At 33.1% G+C, this 22,937-nt stretch overlaps 1 protein-coding gene across 1 annotated transcript in view; it reads right to left on the bottom strand.

Annotated features, from left to right (window-relative positions):
* Positions 1-208: 208 nt before the first annotated feature.
* The window catches only part of LOC118185696 (neuroendocrine convertase 1-like), a 172,772-nt gene continuing 150,043 nt past the window's right edge, over positions 209-22,937 (bottom strand). Inside the window, exons 14-15 of the mRNA XM_035355583.2 lie at positions 6,485-6,625; positions 209-647 (exon numbers count right to left, since the gene is read on the bottom strand). Coding sequence (XP_035211474.1) covers positions 420-647; positions 6,485-6,625 — 369 coding nt within the window. The 3' untranslated portion in view covers positions 209-419. The remainder of the gene's footprint in view (positions 648-6,484; positions 6,626-22,937) is intronic.

Genomic DNA, 22,937 nt, shown 5'->3' with positions numbered 1-22,937 from the left:
CTGTGAATGAAGCAGGTTTTTTGATGTCCTCATTAAAATTTAAAAAGGCAATGTAGTCGTTTTTTGTTTAACCATCGATGTCAACTAGGCGTAGAAAATTAAAATTGACATTTTTTATTCATTCCACAACAGTTTAGAAATTTTCTATTCAGATTTACTTTTTGACGTTTGTATACTTCTTTAACCTCAAATTAAACACAAAACTACGTCTGTTAATAAATAATTTTAATTTTTCTAATAAACTTCAATACAAATGTATTGAAAATACACAGAAAACTTTTATCTTGATTTTAATGTTTTAATGCAGTTGACGCTTTAATATGTTTTCTTGATTTCCTTTTTATTTTTGTGAAGAAGATTTTTTATTGGCAAAGAACTGTGGAAGGAGACATATAAGAAGCATTTTGATTTTTCCGTTACTAATAGGTAAATCGATCATGAAACGGTATATAATCGACATCATCTTCTTCTAGAATGATATCAGGATATTCTATTCTGTTAAATTTATAAATATGAGGGGACAAATTCCTTAGATGCTTTCCAACTAAATCTTCCCAACTCAGTTTCTTTTTGTGTTCAACGGATCTCAAGTTTTCTAATTCATCATGAATCGAATCTTTTGGCTTTGGAGCTTCTTCTTCAAATTCCTGAAAATAAAAATTAAAGAAAAACAGTTTACAATATTAGAGTAATTAATAAAATTACTATATTTAATGAAAAACATTTCTATCACTATAAGATATCTCAGCTCTAAAATAATGGCTTTCTTATACACAACTAATGTGAGTTACATTTTATATAGTATTATGCAGTCAATAATGTTAAAAAAAGAATTATTTTATTATCTTGAAACAATTTAATGATTATCAGTTTGTTATGATTAATTCCATATTTTTGCTTTGGCTCAATTTTAAGTGCATTTTATAACACTAAATGGGCCTAAAATTCCAGTGTTTAATTTCATTAACTATTTGAAAGTTTCAGATAGTAGTCCTAAAACAAACATTATCTCGTAAGTCTTAAGTTAAGAATGAAATTGAAGTAGATAATGACGACATAAATAAAAGAGATAAATAAAGTGACTCTTAAAACAGATAAGTGGCAGAATAAATGAAAGCAAGATAAGTGAAATGGGAAAATTTACGGTTTTTCCTTTTGTATCAGTTTCCGGTGGAAATGAAAGTGCTTTTAAGGAAGATGTTGCAACTTTCCAAAAAGTTGTCAGACATTATTTTTATTGTATATCTTTCAGATAAACAATGAAACAAGTATCTCGCCTGATATAAATAAGGCGATTGAGGTGCATAATAAAAGCAGCGGAATATGTACCATGTTAAAAAAATATTATCAAAAAACAAATAAATGTTGTCAAATCTTAGCAGCATATCATTTTAGAAATTAGTAATAACTGGCATTTTAAACCGAATGACTTCTAAAACAAAGTTCACAAATATTTCAAGTGATTTTCAGAGTTTTTTGATTATATTAAAAACAATCTATAGAAAAAAAGAAATATTTAATTTAATTACTTATGTTGCTGAATAATTGCTGATTTGACGCGCTTTGGTTTTAAAAATCATCACAAATCAGTTATAATTTTATTCTTCAAAAGTGGGCTATGTAACATAAACCTTATTTATTGTTTCAATCATATATAAGATATTAAGTTTTAATCTGTGTAATCATATTAAAATATTTTTCTCAGTTAATGGCTTTGATGAATTTTCTTTACACTGTTTGTATCAAATTCCACAATGAAAGAATTCTTTACTCTTAAAAAGCTGAGATACAATCTCGGGTATTATATTATTTGAAGAAATAATTATAAATAAATCCTTACTAACATTAATATATTTTTTCTTTAATTTTCTTATTTTCCTCATTAGGACTCTTAAAATAAAACATAAGAAGGCACATCATGAGCATCCTCATAAGCACACGTGGCCTTTTTGCTCCTTTTCCATTACGGTTCCGTCCTTCCTTAAGCAGAAATATTCCTACATTCCATTCTTCTTGTAAAACACAGGAATGAAACTTATATCTCATTCTTTTGGATTTGGATTTATTAGATTATGAAAACGTCTACTGAGACTGTCTGCACAACAGAAGAGATGGCTTCGTGGAGAATTTTCTAAGGAGATTTCATTCTTGAAAGATAACTTACACATTAGAGTCGCTACTTAGGTTATAGACTAAATTAACTTTAGAGAGGTCTAGGAAAAGGGAATTTGCTTTATGCATATCTTGTCGTAACCTGCCGGATAAATAAGGTTTGAACCTAAGAAGAAGCTATAATGTTCTAGCTAAATTAGCAGCTAGAATACTGAAGAACTGTTAGCGAATAATTGCTTGTATCTAAGGCTTCAATTACAAGTCCAAGAAGAATTAAATTACCCTTTCATTCAACTCAAGAATATTCACGGATGGCCTCTCTCGGGCTTACAAAAAGCTTCCACTTGTGCTTTAAGATAGAAAAAGAAACTAATGTAATGCTAAATAAATTAGAAACCAGCCGAAGCTTCACAAAAGTAACTAAAGAGTTGACCCGTTTTCAAGCTCACCCGTGGATATTGCCAATACTGCCGAACGTAGTGAAATTTAACTTAAAGAAACAATGTGGCCAGAAGGCAGAACACGCTGTACTATAAATTTCTAAGCTCTTATACTGAAGTAATGGACACTTCAGCTTAAATACTAGTTCTACCTCATTTACATAAAACGCGATCCTGAAAATACATTCTGGCAAGGAATTGTAGGTATGAATTAAGAAATTAAAGAAACTTGTTCAAATAAAAATAACTATTAGAAAATTAAAATAAACCCCTACAAAGCAAAATAATAACAAAATGAAAGCTTAGGTTAGCTCAAGGGACCGAAAAACAAACTTGATTAGGAGAAATAGTCGGAGACGTCGTAAAATGAATGTGATAAGAGAAGTGACGCGTTAATCAGTAACAGCTTAGAAAAGTTTGATGGTGTTGACAAACTGAAGATCACTAAAGTTTTTTTTTTTTTTTTTTTTTTATGAATCTTGTGTAGTCACTAAATTATTTTTACAAAAGAACTAGATTAGATAAATAGCTACTTAATAAATAGATAAACATTTTCTTTGGAGCATTAGCTTCCTTAACTTCAGCCTGATATTAGATCTTTAATATCTTACTGTTACTTGACAAGTATTCGGCCAATTTATGTTTCAAACTTAAAATATCTTCCAGTTTTCCATGTACTCAATATGTTGTCATAATTCTATCGTTTAACAAAGTGAAATATCTTCCCAATTCACATTATTATGTTGTTCTGTTTATAAGGCGAGGCATGTAATGTTTATTTGTATTCAAAAGTATGCAGTATGTGTTTTAAATAATGTGTATTTTAAAGCTTATTTAAAATATGATAATAACTGTTTTTGAGAATTAGAACGACTGAATGTATAGTTTCAGTTAATTTTACGCTCCAAGTATGTTGCAAATATTTTAAGAGGACTATAATGATGATACGGTTTTGGTCTCCTCCAATTGCGGTGATTTTTACCAGAGGACTCATTGCACAAAGAGTTAGTTGCGTTATAAAACGTTAAGGGAGCGGTCATGCCAAGATGTCGGGCGTATTACCGCTAATGATATAAAGCATTGTATCAGCCAAATGGCAGAATCCCAGTATGCTGTATCATGTACCTGCCAGGTGGCAGAAGTCTTGTACATATTGTAAATAAATGTGCAGTACAAGTTCTCGTTGAAATTAATCAACGAACACGCCACGATACAGATCAGTAGGATACTACAGATACTTATGACTATAATCCTTATAATATAATGAAAATTAAAGTTCAACTAAAATGCCTTTAGAACAATCAAATCAATCAATTTATAACAATAAATCAATTGACAAATATACATATATATCAGCGCTGTTTCAGTTCTGTTGAGAAGTGTGAATAATGCTTTTTTAATACAGTTTCAGAAATAATTTTAAAAATGTCGAAAATTGTAGTAAAAGCACATATTCAAGTAAATGGCAAACATTATGAATATGACAGTTGAATTGTAAAAAAATTACACTCATATCCATAAATTAAGGATAATGAAAAATCAGGCAAAGGAAGAGTTAGAAGCAAAACAAATTTGATTTATTTGTAAAGCTTATTTATTAAACAAAAGGTAAAGAGCAAAAAAAAAGATGCTATATGTTTGATATTATTAAAAAATTAGCGATTTTTTTCTCCCTGGAGCAAATTACAAAAAACCAATATTGGTTGGTATGAATGTTAGTACATTGTATGTCTCCCAGACGATGCAATACAGTCCGTCCAACGCCTAGGCATGCTGAGTATCAAATTATCGACCTGATCTTGGGGGATATTACACCACTCAAAAGGAAATGCTCTCCGAAGTTCCGGTAGACATGTAGGAGGAGGTTGACGGGATGCAACTCGTTGGCCAAGCATGTCCCACACGTGTTCTACTGGATTCAAGTCCGGTGAGAATGCTGGACAGTACATACGGGTGATATCCTCCGATTGAAGGCATTCGCTTACGATGTTTGCACGGTGAGGACGGGCGTTTTCATCCATAAACACAAATTGTGCGCCCATGGCGCCCCGAAACAAACGTACATGTTGTTCCAGAATGACGTCCCGATAAATTTGACTTGTCATGGTTCCAATTTGAACATGCAGGTCAGTTCTGGAACCCAGAATAATTCCACCCCAAACGAGCAGTCCTGCACCACGGTAATGGTGTCTTTTAATTATGTTTTCTTGGTGGTAACGGGTCCCTGGAGCTTTCCATATGAAATTCCGCCGAGAATCAGACTGCAAGCTAAATCGGGACTCGTCTGAAAACATCACACAAGTCTACTGTTGCGGTGTCCATAATGCATGCTCTCTACTCCAGACTAACCGCAGGCGACAGTGAGTTGCAGTAAGTGGAACGCATCTGACAGGTCTACGAGCATATAGACCAATCTGCGCTAAGCGTCTGTACACGGTCTGCCTTGAAATTGTCGTACCAGTGGCTGAAGAGAGCTTACGAGACAGGTCTGAGTCTGTGCTCCGCCTGTTTCTTTTGGCAGTGACTACCAAATACCGGTCCTCATTCGGCATTGTAACTGTGGGCCAACCTGTGCTGTAACGTCTACTCACATTACCATCATCTTGGAATCGTTGCCAAAGCCTGGAGATGACACTCTGGGCAATTCCAAGTTCGTCTGATACTTCCAGTTGGGTACGCCCACATTGCAGACGTCCGATAATTCTACCACTTAAAAAATCATCCAAATGCGTCATTTGTGTCATAACTATTCGGTTATTGCACTGAAATGCTTATAAAGCGCCTGCGAACAATTTTACTTCCTTACCTGTATTTCTTATATATCACTCTCTTACACTCTCGTCATTCTGACGTACCATCGGTGTCATCTGGTTACTTCCTGAAATTTGCATATGATTCTTGAAGATGTGTGTAGTGATTTTACAGGTGATATATTTATTTTAGAGTTCGATTTCCGCATGACTCCGAATTATCCTTAATTTATGGACATGAGTGTAAATCTACATCCCTCAAAGCTATTGAAGGAGGTTACCATTAAAGGTGGTCACTATTGGTTTATCTGGCTCCTGGATGTGAATGAAACAGAATTTGATATAAGAAATATATTTCATTATGCACACAGGAATGAGACTCGTACCGGGAGCATTGCGTATCGTCTTTCTACTCCGGCACCCGCAAATGAGCTGTGAGGCGAGATAGAAGATGCGACGTAAACAGAACAGGTTATGTAACAAGTTATGTGCGCCTCTCGCTCGCACAATGAAATGCTACACTCTTACAGAGCTTTTTCATTTGCTTTTCTTTCTGTTCTCTTCATTTTGTTCATTTACATTAGATGTAAATAAATAAAGGATGAAATACAGTGTTTCAAAAAGAGGTTGGAATATGACGGATTGATTAATTACCTATAAATGTGGCTTTTAATACAACAAATTATCTCCTGTACAAAGAATTATCTGTCGTTAGATAACACTAATTTTGGTAAACATAATTACTTGGATGGTACTTTGCATAAGGATGAAAGTAAAATAGGTGAGTTTTAGCGAATTAAGCTCGTTGCGCTTATAAATGGTGACATGAAGTTTTTTTATTGCGCTGTCAGACTAAGAATCGCAGTAATTATCTATTTATATTAGATATTAGATGATAATAAAGTGAACATGTTTGTTTAAAACTAATATGTGTTTATTTAGATGTATCTGATTTGACTTACGGCGTGCTTGTAATAGTAATTTTTAAAAGGCATGCAAATCCTTTAGAAGTGATAAGATAATTAGTCAAGCCGTGATACCGTTGTGATTTTCATTTGCTACATGGTTATATTAAATCAAGAACACATTTCGATGTGTGAAAACGAACGCAATAACTATTCTTCTAAAATAACGATTACTGGTTTTTATAAAAAACATGCATTTAAAAAGCTAAATTCTCACCGGGGTTTTATCCAAGATTCTCTCCATTACGTCTTGATCAACGTATCTTTTCAGTCCTCCCGCCATATGTTGAGGTCTCTGTTTAGTTCCATGAAGAGCGATTTTCACAAAATTTACGGAACCTTTGTAGTTTTTTCCAGTCTGTGTATAAATAAATAAAATAAATAAACAAAAAAACAACAAAACAAAGCAGAACATATTATATTCCAGTTCTTAAAAGTTTTTTTTACATTAAGAGCTTTAAATTGTCATCTCGTAAAGATTTGCAGTCTTAAGAAATTTATGAAGAAAAAAGTTTAAAATAAATAGTTTAAAACGGAAAAGAATTTAAGTTTACAAAATAATAAAAGAGTAAATAAAAGACATCAAGGTTTTGTTTAACAGTATTCTTAATTCATGTTACATTGTACCTTTTTAAATGATAAATTACACGAATTACAGCTCAATCAATACTTTAATTAGGTCATCCAGATCCCACGTATAAATACTGAATATAAATGTAATAGAAGAACTCTAATGTAAACAGTTACGTTAAAAATTATGCGAAGTATTTCAGAAATACTTATACCTTTTAAGTCATTAGCGTTAGAATTATGCTTAAAACTGGAAAGATTTGTTTGAAATATAATATGTAGAACATTGTGCGATTTAGAAAGCCGAAAATGTAAGAAATAGCTTTCTATTCATCCCCCTTAGCCAAAAATGTTCAATAACTCGCACAATGTTACTTTAATCCAATATATTTTATAATAATAAATAGGTGCGTAATAATATATTAATAATATATATAGTATAATATAATGATATATTAATAATATAGTATAATATTATGATACATTAATAATATAATATAATAAATAATTCATTAATAATATAATAAATAGTATAGTATTTTATAATAATATATTTGTATATCAATAATAAAAAATAAATAACTGAAAATTAAAAGTTAAGCTTCAAAATTTAGAGAAATATGTGCTGAGAAAGTGATAACTGAAAATTTGAAAGAGCTCTAAAGGTATCAAAAAGACGAGAAATTGTTCTGATTTTTGTAGACTGATTTATGAATATTTTAAAAAAATTTAGTTAAACTTTCAATTTTGGAACCAAAATGCTACAGCAAATTTTCAATCGAATTTTCTGAGTTTAATAAATTACAGCGAACGATTTCAATAAAGAATTATCTGAATCGCTGCAATTTTTATATTTCCCTTAAATTCGTTCGAAACGTTTTTAAATGATGCGAAATATTTCAGAAATACTTATACCATTTAAATCATTAGCGTTAGAATTATGCTTAAAACTGGAAAGATTTGTTTGAAATATAATATGTAGAACATTGTGCGATTTCGAAAGCCGAAAATGTCCGAAATGGAGAAAGATGTTACATGTAAATAAGTTCTTTTCTTCATGATGGCATTGTTTTGACATCTATAAATACAAACCTACCTGTTATTGGAAAAAAGTTAAATTGCTTTTTCCATAGGCCATTTTATTTGAGAAGATTAAATTAATTAATTAAGATATAGCATGTAAGGCTATTAATTTAAGGAGAAGGTGGCTTCGTAGAGGACTTTAAAAACGAATATTGCTTATTTTTTTGTTATTGTATATATGATAAAAACAACGAAAACACCATGCATCCAGTCGTTTATCGGAATATGAACCCGAGTCAAGCACTGTTCAGCGATCTTATCCACATGGTCACTAGTGAGTGTTGCTTAAAAAGGACTGTAATACATTTCCTATATTTTATTCCAATAATTGTTATGAAACCATATACAACTTAATTCTACATGCTGTTTTCATTTTCTAAAGTTTAAAGCATGGGTCCAGCAGCAAGCGAGGGAGTAAAAAACAAGAAAAGGTAAAGTCGTAGATGTATTTTTGAATTAAAAAACGCTAGTGGGAAAATTTTAATCACGACGTCATGAGGCTTTGCTTAAGCTTAAATAAAACTGTTTATAAGATTTATAACAATGAAATTGATTTGAAAAACAATACGAAAAAATGTTAACTCCTTCTATACTTTTTTATTAAACTTCTCAAGGCGTTTTTGTTTTCAGTTCGCGGATTTCGTATTTTGAAAACATTGGCACTTGAAGTAAATATATGCTAGAAGCTTTTTCCATAAGATAGATAATGAAATAAATGTATAGTTTCTTCTTGAATAATTAAGTCTATCTACTCTTTACACATTTCCATTAATTTATGACTAACTAGTACAGGTATTTATTTTCCTATCATTTAGCTTCGCCATTTTGAGCAACTCATTTTAAGTATAAGATTTTATGTTTTATAACTATATGCGAACTAATTTTTAAACCAGTAAGCTTAATGTAACTGCTTAGCACACAATTGTTTCGTGTGTTAAACTTAAAGCTGCGTACCGAGTTCAGACTGCAGTTTGTTTTGGATCTTAAGATTTTAATAGTTTTTAAAGTATTTTTTTAAAAAACTCTCCGAAATTTTAAAGAAGTGATGAATTAAACTGTAATCTGTGGAGTTTAGCACTCTTTTCAGTCGGCTTTTTCTTAAATATAACATGCATAATACGTATTTAAACGTATCTCAGCATTTAAATAAAATTACTCTCTCTTAAAAGGAAGTAAAATACATAAAAGCAAAAGTTTCATTTTTGTTATTGATGTAAAGGACTAATGAAATTTATCAAGGTAACGTAACACTACAGCTATTGCAAATTGATTCATTTGTTAATTTAATATTGTTAAACATTAATTTGACATAAACAATACAGAAGCGAGAAACGTTATTAACCTCTCTACACATTACAAGATTAAACTGCTATAACTGCTATTCTATTGGCTATCGATGGTTTAAGTGTGTTATGATGCAGAAATGCAATTGTGCAAGTAAGTAAATTAATACACAGTTAAGTACAGAACGTTCGATATAGGAAGATTCAAGATGGCGGATAAAGAGCTTGACGCGTTTTACACGTCTCTTGAAAAACATTATGATACTATCAACACAGCACTTGCATCTAAATGTAATATGAACGGTGAGCTGCGTGAACATGCTAGGACGGCTTTGGGTGAGTTAAAATCTCTTATAATTAAAAATTTTGAAAGATTACAATCTGCTAATTATCGCGAAGCTTGTGTGGCAAGTTTGAAGACCTCTGTTATGAGACCTTCTTATGCTGAGGTGGTATCGCCATCTAGGGGAGAAAATGTAAACAAACAGTCAAATGATTGTAATTTGCTTGTTTCGGCAGCTGCTGGATTGGAAAACTTTACATCCCTTGATGTTAAAAAACTTTTGAAGGAAAAAATTAATCCGACAGAAAAGAAATTAGGTATAAAAAATATTAGGACGATTTCGAATAACAGAATTTTAGTGCAATGCTCTTCCTCAACTGATCGTGATAAACTAAAAGATGAAATCAACAACAAACCTGAACTAATTTCTTCTCTTCCAAGACAGAAAAATCCTGCTCTACTTATTAAAAATGTGCCAAATGAAATTGATGATAAAGATGTATTAACTGTTCTCTTTGATCAAAATCCTGACATTTTTTATAGTAATGAATGTATTAATGACATGAAATTCTGTTTTACTCTTAAAAAATTCCAAAACTCAAAGCATATCGTTGTCGAAATGAAACCCGAGCTATACAGAAAATGCCTACCTTTGGGGTATTTGCATTTTGAGTGGTCGGCTTGTAAAGTAGAAAAGTTTATCATAATAAATAGATGCTTTAAATGCCTTGGCTATAATCACAAAGAAGCTAACTGCAGAAATTCTGTTGCTTGCTTTAAATGTGCAAAAGAACATAAAAGTGAGCACTGCCAAACTCAAGAAACCCAAGCTTGTGTAAATTGCATTCGTTATAATAGCAAAATCCAGGATGTTGACAAGAAAGTTGATGTCAAGCAGGTGAGATTAAGTTTCCTCGGAGCAGGGAAGCCCAAACGCCATAAGCCTTTCTCGGAAAATTGTCCTTCTCACATTTTTATGAAGAATAGAATAATTTCTCAAATTAATTATGGCTAACTTTCCCATTTCTGTTCTTAAAATTATTCAACTTAATCTTCATCGTTCGAAAATGGCTACTCAGCAGCTTGTTTTAAATATGGAAAATTCTAACATTGATATCGTTCTTGTTCAGGAGCCTCACTCTTATAAATGCTCTCTTCCCAACATGCCTTCCTCTTACCGGGTTTACTTTGATGCTAATAGTGATACCATTAAAGCTGCTATTATTGTACGAAATCAAAAGCTGTCTACTCTGCTTGATATTAATAATCTTGATTATAATATGGTGTTTATTCATGTTACTCTCAATACTCAAGATTTTATCTTTTTTTCCTATTATTTTGAACCTAATAGAAATATCGACTTGGATCTGCATAAAATTAATGTAGCATTAGCTTCAAAAAATTGTAATAGATTGATTTGGGCTATGGATGCCAACAGCAAATCTGAAATTTGGCACAGTCCAGTTTCAGATTCTCGAGGGGTTAAACTTTGTGAATTTTTAAGTATGAATAATTTGTTCGTCCTAAACGAAGACTGTGGTCCTACTTTCTGTAGTACTCAAGGTTCAAGCTATATTGACATTACGGTTGTGGGATCTGATCTTCTTGCAGATATTTTGTGTTGGTGTCAACCAGATTATTAATCCCTTTCTGATCACTGTGCGATTGAGTTTGAACTTTCTGTAGCTTCTAATAACACTTCCTATGACAGAAAAAACAGCAAAATTGTCTTCAGTGTAAAGAAAGCTAACTGGAATATTTTTTACAATACATGTAAGCAGTCGATTGATGAGTTTTCGCAGTTTATTGAGTGCTGTACGGATAAGCATGCATTAAACTCTCGACTAGAAAATTTTGTCTCGATTCTCTATAACGCATCTAAGGCTTCCATGCCTCTAAAAAAGTCACGGGTTCATAAGGTACCTTGGTGGACTACTGAAATCGATTGTATGAGAAAACAGGTTAACGCTGCTAGACGTAGGTTTCAACGAAATCGTAACCCTACTCTTAGAGCGTTATATAAACAAAAATATCTTCACTTAAGGCATAGTTACAGTTTAAAGCTCCAGGATGCAAAGCTTAAGTCTTGGAGAGAATTCCTAATGAGTATAAATGAAAGGAATGTTTGGAAAAAAATATATACGAATGGTATAAAGAAAAATTTTATGAAAGGAATTGAAGTCAGTGGAATTTATCTCCCATCTGGTAATTGTACAAAGTCGCTTGAAGAAACTGTTAACGAGGTTCTTAACAGAAGCTTTCCCACGGACCATTTTAGCACGGATAATTCGTTTCATAGAATGATTAGGGCTGAAGCTTCGTTAAATTATGTTGCTAATCCAGATCCTCCATTTACTATGTCAGAAATTAATAGTGTTATAGAAAAACTTAAATGCAATAAAGCTCCTGGTCTTGATTCTATTTCAAACGAAATTTTGAAGCAAGTTCATAGAATGTTTCCAAATTTATTCTCCAAAATCTTCAATACTTGTCTGAGGCTTGGTTCATTTCCTCGTTGCTGGAAAACAGCGAATGTCGTTTTAATCCCTAAGAATAGTGGTCCTCGTATCCCGCATTTAGATAACTTGCATTAGTCTTCTTCCCAGTTTAGGAAAATGCCTAGAAAAGCTGTTTGTTAATAGAATTACCTGGTTCTTGCATAATAAAAAACTGCTAAATAAAGCACAGTTTGGTTTTACCCCTCATAAGAGTTGTGAAGAGGCTCTTTTGTACTTAAAAGACATAGTGGACGAAGGTAAGAAGAGAAATTTACACACAGTTTTAGTGTTTCTTGATATCAAAAGTGCTTTCGACCACGCCTGGTGTCCTGGGATACTTGTTTTTTTTAAGGAAAGCTGGTATTCTGTGTAATATTTACCACCTTATTAAAGATTTTCTGCATAACAGATCTGCATTGCTCTCCCTTGGCCACGTTTCTTCCTCCCGCATTTTGGAAAGAGGTTGCCCTCAAGGCTCGGTTTCCGGACCTTTATTGTGGAATTTAATTATGAATGATCTACTCAATAGACTCTCACATTGTCCGAGTTGTAAAACAATTGCTTTTGCTGATGATCTACTAATTTGCTTTCAATAGAAGTGTCCCATTACTCTCTTTAATACGGCTCAAAACACCCTTACTATTATTTCCAATTGGTCCAGAGAACAGAAATTGGAATTCAATCCTAATAAATCTAAAATTATGATAATTAAAAGAAAGCATGTCAGCTATACAAACCAACAACTGTACTTGGATAATACCTTACTCGAAACGGTGAATGAAATTAAATATTTAAGCGTTATTCTTGATCATAAGTTTTGTTGGAAAAATCATATTATGTATTTATCCAATAAGTGTGAAAATATACTTAGAGGACTTAATCGTGTCTCTTGCAATACTTTTGGTTTAAAAGTTAATGTTATTGATATGATTTATAAGCAGGGTATTGTCCCCTTTATTTGCTATGCTTCTAGAGTGTGGGGAACAGCTTTAGAAAAGAAGATTAATTCCCGTATACTTCGCAGAATTCAAAGAAGAATTTTACTAAGAGTTGTGCGTGGCTACAGAACAATTAGCTATGAAGCCTGTTTCGCAATTTCAGGATTTCCTTCGATTGACCTTCATGTTTTGAATGACAAAAAGTTTAAAGATACCATCAGCAAATTTATGTTCGATGCCAAGGTGTTGTTTGAAGATCTTCCTCATCCTGCCAATCGTTTGCCAATTCAAACTATCATTTATGACAATTCTGTTGATGATAATTTCCCTGTTGTGTGTTATACAGATGGCAGTAAAATAAATAATCGAGTTGGATTAGCTTATGTCATTTTCCATAATGGTTCTGAACTGGAATACAAACTCTTTAGAATTCCCAATGAATGCAGTGTTTTCTAAGCCGAATTACTGTGCATTAGTGAGTCAATTAAGTGGATATCTAACAACTGTTCGCTAAGTGCTAAATTTCTTATTCGCACTGATTCTCTTTCATCCTTATTTTCTCTTAGGAATATCTTCTCATATAATAAATTAATTGTGACTTCCCATGCTCTTCTTAAAGACCTTAATAATAAAGGTGTTGATGTTATCTTTTCTCATGTACGTGGCCACGCTGGAAATCTAGGAAATGAACGGGCTGATTGGTTGGCAAAACAAGCTACACATCTTCAAGTAATTACTCCAATGATACTTCCTAAGTCATTTTACAAGAACAAAAGTAGGGATGATACAATACTCGAGTGGAATGAACTATACAGGAATTCTACTACTGCCTCTTTGACTAAACTATATTTTCCTTCCATTCCTCACAGACTGAATAATAAACACTTTTTCTGCAATTTTGAAGTTACTCAATTTCTAACTGGACATGGTAAATTCAATTCATATCTGAAGAGATTTAGATTATCTAGTACAGACTTGTGTTCATGCAGTTTCGGGGGAGTGCAAAATGTCGAACATTTGTTGTTCTATTGTTCAAAGCTCAAGGAAGGACGAAAGGAACTCATTTCTAAGTTAAACTCTGTGAATATTTCATTTCCTCCCCCTCTTCATGTTTTTGTTCAACATAAAATGGCTTTCTTTAAATTTATCTCTTACGTATCATCTGTGAATTTGTAAGTTTATTTTATTTTGTGTTGTGTTGTTGTATTTGTTTGTTTGTTTGTTTTTTTTACTTACCTCTGTAAGCCTTGTGTAATACTATGTGGTGCACAAGGATTTAAAATTTTCAATAAAAAAAAAAAAAAAAAGTACAGAACGTGTCGTTAACTTTAAATAAAACAAAATATCTTAGTTTTTAAAAAACGGTATTAATATATTATTGACCTGCACAGGGACAATATATACACGGCTACGGAATTGGTTCGAAATATCATTAAAATATTTCGTCATGCTTATCAGCCTGCTAAAATTTAGTTCAAATTTACTGCGTTTCATTTCTACTTCTTCCATGAAATCAAATTTTAAGCACTTAAATAAATTAGAATCAAATATAAATATAAACCATAAAATTAGAATCAAGTTCTGAGATATAGCATGTTTGTCCATCGCTTGAGGAGATGTAATTGATATTACTACCCACGTATTTCCCCCGGTCGAGCAAACGCTGTAGTCCAATTTAGAACTTTCATCTCAGTTTCGATAAGTGATTAAGGACATGTAGTCAGAAAGCAAGGGAAAATGGATTACATATAAAAATATACCTTAATATTAACTCTAAAAATAAGCTTCTTATTACAACTTTCAAGAAAGGCAAGTTCGATAACCACCATTTACGCATGATGAGAGCTTAGGGTGATGGCGTTTAATCATTTCTTGCTAGAGTAGAAAATAGTGAAAAGCCATCATCCGCCTAGATTACTGTAGTATCTTCATTCTGAAAGGGTATTTTAGATTAATGCGTCGTATTTCGGCAATTCGTTATAAGGTATTTCTCCCGCCTTCCTAGCGTGTCTTCGTGGTGTAGTAGTTCTGCACGCTGGGTCGGTATTCCAGAGGTACGCGGTTCGATTCCCGGCGAAGGCGATTGCTCATTTTTCATCTTGCCTGCTTCCAAAAAATATCTAATGTCTCTACATCGTCATTAATTTATGAATGATTAGAAATATCAAAATGATTAGAAGGTAATATAGTATATTTTGCTAAGATTCAAGTGCACATAAACTTTCTAAAGTAATACTTCAATCGTAATCTTTATAAATATTTTGCCCTCAAATGCGGGTACTTGCCTATGTCGGCATCGACCACTCCTAAGGCCAGATGTGGCGGTCTCTTTATTATGGAGGCATCTAATAGGTGGGCCACCTTTGCCTCCTATGAAGGAACAGACAATTGCATCCATGCCTTCTCTGGGATCCGAATCCAGTCACTGCGGTATCGCAGTCAGGCTTCCCTAACCACTATACCGTCTGGTCGGCTTATAGATAATGTATTATAGTCTTGATACCATGCCCTTTCTTCTTCAATTCCAATTATTAATATTTCATTAATTTTATTCACAGGTAAATTGTGTTATATAAGTTGCATATTCCGCATATAATGTTTCATGAGTTTCTTCTCGATCGAAACTCTCCGGAAGCAATTTCTAGTTTATGCAAATGCTATCAAAGAATATCAGCTACAAAGGTAGTTTAAAAAGCCTCGAAGTAGAAGTTTTAATCTTTAACCAAGGGAAGTGAAAGATGGTGCACTGAAAATGCTGGTAAAGTATGTCTCACCACTGCTAAATAATAAGAAGTTTAGCGTGAACAGTCAATAGCAATGCATTGTTGTTGTTGCTTATGCTCACTCATGGACTTTATAAGAAATAGACCAAACCCAAATGGGTTTTTCTCTCTTGCCCTAGCTGTCCTCATTCCCGGCTGTCACCTTAACTACATCCGGAGGAGTAGGGACGACTTGCAGAAACTTACAATAGTTGGCTACTGCAGCGCGTATAATTTTCAAGAAAAAGCTGGTGATAGCGCCACATTTCCCAACTTAGAATTTTTAGATATTTTTATTTTTGAAACTGAGATTGATTTTTAAAAATTTAGCATGTTTATGAAGCATAATTAATGTTATAAATAATTATAAAGCTGTTGCATGCTTTCAGGTCTGGATATTTTTTAGCTTTTCCTATACTGTAAGGAAATTTTTATCTACTTCTTTTAAAAAAGAATATTTTAAATCTGAACTAATAGAAAAATTGAAACAAACAATTTTCTCTTAGAATTTTTATGCTTTTTATAGGTAAAAAATACTGAAATAAAAAAAAAAAAATAAAAAAAAAAAAAAAAATGGATTTTTGAAAGTTTTTGTTTAAAATTCTTAGTTGTACTGCTTTTTTAAAATTATGTATGAATATTACAGCATAATATTCTGCAAACGAGTTTTATTTCAATGATATTTCATAATACATCACAGTGATAAACACTTTTAACACTTTAATAATTTTTATGCATTTATTCTGTTAAAAATTGTATTTAACTGTAATAATTAATTGTGCTAGTATTTCATAGTAATTATTTTTTTTAATTTACTTCTAGTTCTGCATAAATTTTCTTATTTATTGTGAATTTATTTTATTAGCCCAAAGGAGCGGCAGCTCATAAAAGCTATTAGTTTCGAAACGGCATTTTGCTTTGTTTCACTATAAATGTTCGTTTCACTTTGCAAACTGTTGTCACCATCGCCCTGTATTATATTTAAAGAAATCAAATAATGAAGAATCTGCATGAAAGCATGCATGGTTCTCTCGCACTTTGAAAAACAAACAACGGAATTTAGAGCCATCAAATTTTAAATAACCTAATCCTCCACCCGAGCCAATTTCTCTGAATTTCTAACGAGTTATTAAAGATACATGAGATCTGGTGTTGTCAGCATGGTATACAATATCCTTTCTCTTGACAAGTTCCAAGCGTTTCCTTTGAATTGCTAGGTGCAGTGTATCTAATTGTTGATATTACATGTTCGAGTCTGCCGTTCTGCCTAATGGCATAAGTTCGTGAAGAAGCTGGCGCCAAGCAGCAAAGATCCTCTCGAGGAGCATCTTGAGCACCTTAAAGCATCTGCGCATCTTGAAGCATCTTGGAGAGCATATTGATCATCTCAAAAAGATAGTCTTCAGCATCAGAGTAACAACCTGATCATCGAAATTTCCAGACCGAAAGTGACTGAACCATCTTTTAGCTGTTACTTTTGATAATTTATCTTGTCCATAAACAACACAAATTTCTTCACAGGACTGGGCAACATTTGTGTTTTATCAAAATAAAATTGTAAAATGTAGCACAGTTCACTCATCTGCATGGCATAATACCTTACGATTTTAACATTTTCTGTACATCTACTAGCTTCAAAAGACGTTTCAAACACGTTCAAAAACGTTTTGCCTGATTCGCTGCGACTCATACAACCTGAGATTTGGGACGCTATCTTGTGAGCAAAACCGTCAGTACGTTTTAGACTACTCAATATTCATACGTCTACTTAGTCCAGATATTGTCCACTCCAGTCATTACGTGTGTAGTTCACAAGAAGATTTTGTACGTAAAACCTTCTACAGTAAACACCAGCTCGAAAAATCAAAGGAGTAGTTCAAAAGATGTTTGAAAAGTTACTTGAAAACGCACAGGAGTCATAAAAACCAAATATAATGTATGAATAATAAAATTTATATAATTACATATATTTTTTTCCATTTGAAGTTTTCTGTCCCAGTCCTACATAACATTTTAGCCAAAGCGACCATAACCTTCTGTATGAAATTTCAATGGCAAGAAAGCATTATCCTAAAATATATCCCTTTCCAAAGATTAATAAAAAAGAGTCAAAACGTTATCCTTTCTTAACCAATCAACACAAATTTAAATGACTTCAGATAATACCTGCTAATCACAGAAATAATTCTATATATTGTAAGACAATATGGAAACACTACTATTATCTTTTTGTCATAATAGTAATATTTAACTTTGAAGACTTTTTCCTAGATTACTATCTATAGAAAACTTTAACTGTTATGTTTACCAATAACGACACTGAGTTTTTAAACTTTTACGCATAGTAATGTAATGGAATATTAAAATTTGCAAATTATGGCTCGATTATATATCATTTAAAATAATTTACAGTTAATGAAATTTTATGAAAAGTACATCTAACGAACGCATATCTAACATACATATTTTTGTTCCTCTTCTTAAAGACATTTACGAGGTAAATCTGTGCATGAAATCATCTCTAGATACCGTCTAAAGAAATAATTTTAAAAATTTCTCCTCTCTCCTAAAATAAAACTTAATAACGGAAATCTGTGATTTAAGTTTAATATACATTGACATTAAAAGTTAAAGCAGTTTTCACATTTGGTAATTTATTTTCAGAGTTGATGGATAGATTTAAACGAAATCTGATGTAGACATAAATTGATATCACATAAAAGATATATCAAATAACTGATATAGTACACACGTATGATCATGCATAAGGTGTATCGACGCAGGAAGGCCTAAAATAGAGTTTGCAAAATCGAACAACAAGATTCTAATAGGGGCGGTTATGATACCCTCTATTAGTTCCAATGCTCCAAAAACGTGACTTCGTACTGGAAATGATGCACTTTATGAGTCTAATAGGCAATTGGTACCGCTAGTAACTGAATTAAGATAGCAGAATTTTAAAAGAATTGTAATTAAATAGTAGAATTTCAGTAACTATTTTTGCCGATAGATGGCGTTACCTCCTCACGTTTGGTAATACCAGAGGGTACAAAAATTCGTTCAGTGGTTGCTTTCCATTATTCGAAGTTCAGATTTTGAGCGTGAAGGTGCAGTTGCCCCTCGCTCCCTATTTTTAACTTCGCTAATTTTCTTTTCCTTTGTGTTATATATTTGATCAGATAGCCTGGCTCAGTAAAAGTAGGCGGCCAGTGTAACTCTGATTTTAATTCCGGTTATAACCCCGTGCAGTGCTGATAAGAACCACGTGTTTCTGAGACTCCTTTATTTTTCTTCTGTCTAGGTATTTCTTTCTCCTGATGAGGAGAGACCTTCAGCTGCCCTCGAAATCGATTGAGTGTTTCAATATACTTACGCTAAATACAAGGTTGTTTTTACGATTTTGATTGTCACATTAGCGTGTTTATCTTCTCTATACTTCGCAGCTAATCATGCAGCCTGTGTCAAAGATATGAAGGTCTGTGCGCCCATCCAATATGATGCTTGCGTTGACTAGCAAAACACCGTTGGCATACTAGACCCTTTCTCGAAAGCTGGAGAATAAGTAGTGGTCCCTGGTTTTCTCCATATGAAAGAAAGTCTAGAATCAGTGGTTAAGCTGAATTAGGCACATTTGTGATGATAACGGTCCCTTACTGATGCTTAGTACCAAGGCGATTTTACTAGTGCACTGTGCTAAATAGGCGTTCTTGTGTGTAAAAGTAAAGCATACAGAAATATCAGGTTTACAAATAGAAATGAGATATTAGAGCCATAATAATGAATTATGGCTCTAAGGTTATTAAGAGAGTTACTAAGATATGCATTTCCAGTAACGAAGCTTCTTAGAATGGTACGGAATTTTCTAAACAGAACAGTTTGATAACGGAGAATGTAACTTTTCACATACATCTTAAATAGTATAATAATCTAACCACCTAATGTACTATATGTTCTCAATTTTAGGGGTTCAGTTTGTAGAATCATTAAGTTTGTCGATGCAGGAGACGTGAAAAATGTGAACTCCGCTCTCCGGGATTCAAACATCGAACATCCCGATTGCTATCCATTTGCACCACGAAGACACGCAGAAAGGGTGGAGGAGAAAATACATTATAAGTTGAGGCTCAAATAATTTTTAATGAGCCATATAGCTCATACACACGGACCTAGCCTTGTGTGTGAGTGACGATATTAACCGGTTGAACTAGCCCTCCATAGCTATGCTCTACAAAACATTTCTGGAACGCTCTTGAGAAAGAGCAACTCGCCATCCCCTCGGAACTGCAACTCGCCACCCCCTTGTAGATGCCTTATTGACTTGAAACCCATGCTGCTCAAGAGTGTGACCGACTGTCACAGGCACTAATAAACTGCTTCCTTTCCATTATGAAATTATGCTGCGAGAGCTGTGAGTTTCTTAGAAGGAAGAATACGCCCTATTAGCCTCTTTTTTGTTTGACTTCGCAGTTTTTGTTTCAGAACATCTTGTGACGATGAGCAGTAAGCACCATCATACACATATACCATGGCTGTTGGTATAGCTGTTCTAGTTTGTTTTATAGTAACTTAGGTCCATATTGCATTTCATTAAAATATGCCCTACAAGTTTGGAGATACTTGTCCAAATGTGAAAATTCTCTTAATTTTGAATGCCATTTTAATTAAAATACCTTTGAGTAGCTCATGTTTACTCAGTAGGTTGGGTATTTTGCAAAACAACAAGTAATATAAAAAAAATTAAATCAATTCCTACTAAGGTCAACAAAGGAAAATTTTATTTTAGTTACTTTTTATTAACATGATTAACATTTTTTCATTTTTAATTTATGAAGCTGATGGTGGTAAGCGAATAAGTAGGAATTGATTTTAATATGTGAAAAACTGTATTAACATCAAGCGTCATCTACTACAAGTTTAAAAAAGAGTATTTGAACTTGAGTGGATGAATAAAAAGTATTTTATCAACGATTAGACATTTGAACAAGATATAGGGAGAGTTTGAGCTAAAAATGTGCACAATTGATAGGAAAAAAATATTTTAGGTGTAAAGACATTAGGTTAATTGGAAAAGCCGGAGATATGAAAAATGAGCAATTGCCTTCACCGGGAATCTAACTACGGACCTCTGAATCACTACACCATGAAGGCACGCTAGGAAGGTGGGAGAAAATACCTTACATACTCCCCGTTTTAAAGGGCGACTGGGTTTTTTAGGGGACCCAATCGTCAGATCCTGGGTGAGGAGAATCATCATCCAACACCCTTTTAGCTCGAGTGCCACTGTAGAGACATTAATAAAATGGAAAAGACGTAAAGATGAAAAATGAGCAATCACCTTCGCCGGGAATCGAACTACGGACCTCTGGAATACCGGCCCAGAGTGCAGAACCACTACACCATGAAGGCACGCTAGGAAGACGGCAGAAAGTACCTTATATAGTAAACAAAAAATACGGCACATAATTAAATGAACTAGATATTTTAGTGAGGAAATTTATGCAAAATGTGTGGGGAAATTTACTACAGTTATTTCTTTAATTCGTTATTCTGATAATGCATTTCCAGTTACGGAGTTTCTCAGAATGGTAGGGAAATTTCTGACAGAACAGTTTCAGCCCGAGGAATGCAAAATTTTTCTTTTGACATAATTCCCGAATAACATAATAATCTTACTACCTAATGCAATGTGCTAATGCAGTTGCTAAAAAGTAAATGTTATATTCTAATAAATAATTAAGTTATTATCTAATTGCTAATAAGTAAGTTAAATGGAAACATTCTGTGTTCTTACCTCCAAAATTACGACATGAGCAATTAATAATTTCTGGAGGTCAGTTAAAAAATTAATAACAAGTCTTGTTTGGGCCCAATACGGTTTCTGTAACTGTAAAAACAAGTTACTTTTGCTTGTTTGCTATTTGATTTTTATAGAAAATATGATTTACATCGAAATATACATTGAAGAAGGATCTAGATCAGCTAATTTGTTTTGTAATAGCTTCAAGAATTTTCAAGTAAATGTTTGACGTTTTTGTATTTGACATATTAAAATACTATTATAAATATTTGACTTATTTTACATCTTGTTTTACGACAGCCATATGAAAAACTATCGATTTCTATAAAGTTATACTCGCAATAATGAACATATTCTTTAATAATGTACATAATATATTATTTCTGAGTTAGAGAAATTTTATAATTGGTATAATTGGTAGTTTATAATTGGTGGTAAATTAGTTTCTAAGTAAAACAAATATTGCTTAGCAAAGAAAATGTAACCTATAGTCGTTTTTCTTCCCAACAGTCTACGTAAGTCTATATACAGAAAGAGAATGATAAACAATTATTTAAAATGAAATTTTAATAATTCATTTCAGGCAAGGACCATTTAGATTACAGAATTCATTTTTGCTTAAGAAAATTAAAATTCAGCGATACATCTTAATGAACACTTGACAGCTCAAACAATCATGAAGTTTGCACTTGCTGCTTACATTTTCCTCATATAAATGTTTACACACAGATACGCTTCAGGAATGCCAGTACCATAAAGCACGAAGCAATTCACGTTATGGCTGTGTCAATAAAACTCAGTGGCATCTCCAAAGCATTAGTATATACTGAAAATTATAGCTTCTCTAGCATTTAGGTATTCAAATTATAGCTTTCAGAATATCTTAAGGCATATTTCACAATTAACACTTTCTCCAGAGAAGTGAATACCGCGTGCAGTGGAACTAGCTTCAGTGAGATGAACTAAGTATTTCTGCCGCTAGGATCGGTGATCGGTATAATGGTTCGCAGTGTCGGCTGCGCTCGGTTTCGAAACCTAGGGAAGGCATAAATGATTGTAAATGTATAATGTCTTTGCAGTCGGATGTTCCCTCGATACGTTGATGTTAAGAAAAGAAAGGTATGAGATCCTTGCATTTATACCCGAAACTCTTGCCACCAAACCTAGGACGGTGTTGGACAAACGCATAATGTCAGCTGCAAGATGGCAAAGGCCTGGGCCAATGACAAGCACAAATCTTTGTCCAGATCAGGAAGTTTAGTCGCTACTAAACTAGGTATTTCTTTCCCGTGCACAGTGTTTAAAGTTTTATCGATCACAAAAGTGTGTCCCAAATTAAATTTCTGTAGCAGTCGCAGTGACGGGAATAGTCACTTAGGTGTTTCCTGCAGACGCAAGGATTCCTCAGAGTTCGAGCCCATATAGATTCAGTTAGTTGTAAATGCATCACAGATTA

The sequence above is a fragment of the Stegodyphus dumicola genome, chromosome 2 (assembly GCF_044657685.1).
Source record: "Stegodyphus dumicola isolate Sdum_Otavi_A_Nest chromosome 2, ASM4465768v1".
Lineage (NCBI taxonomy): Eukaryota > Metazoa > Arthropoda > Arachnida > Araneae > Eresidae > Stegodyphus > Stegodyphus dumicola.
The sequence above is the reverse complement of the archived record's forward strand: the minus strand, read 5'-3'. Positions and strand labels throughout refer to the sequence as shown.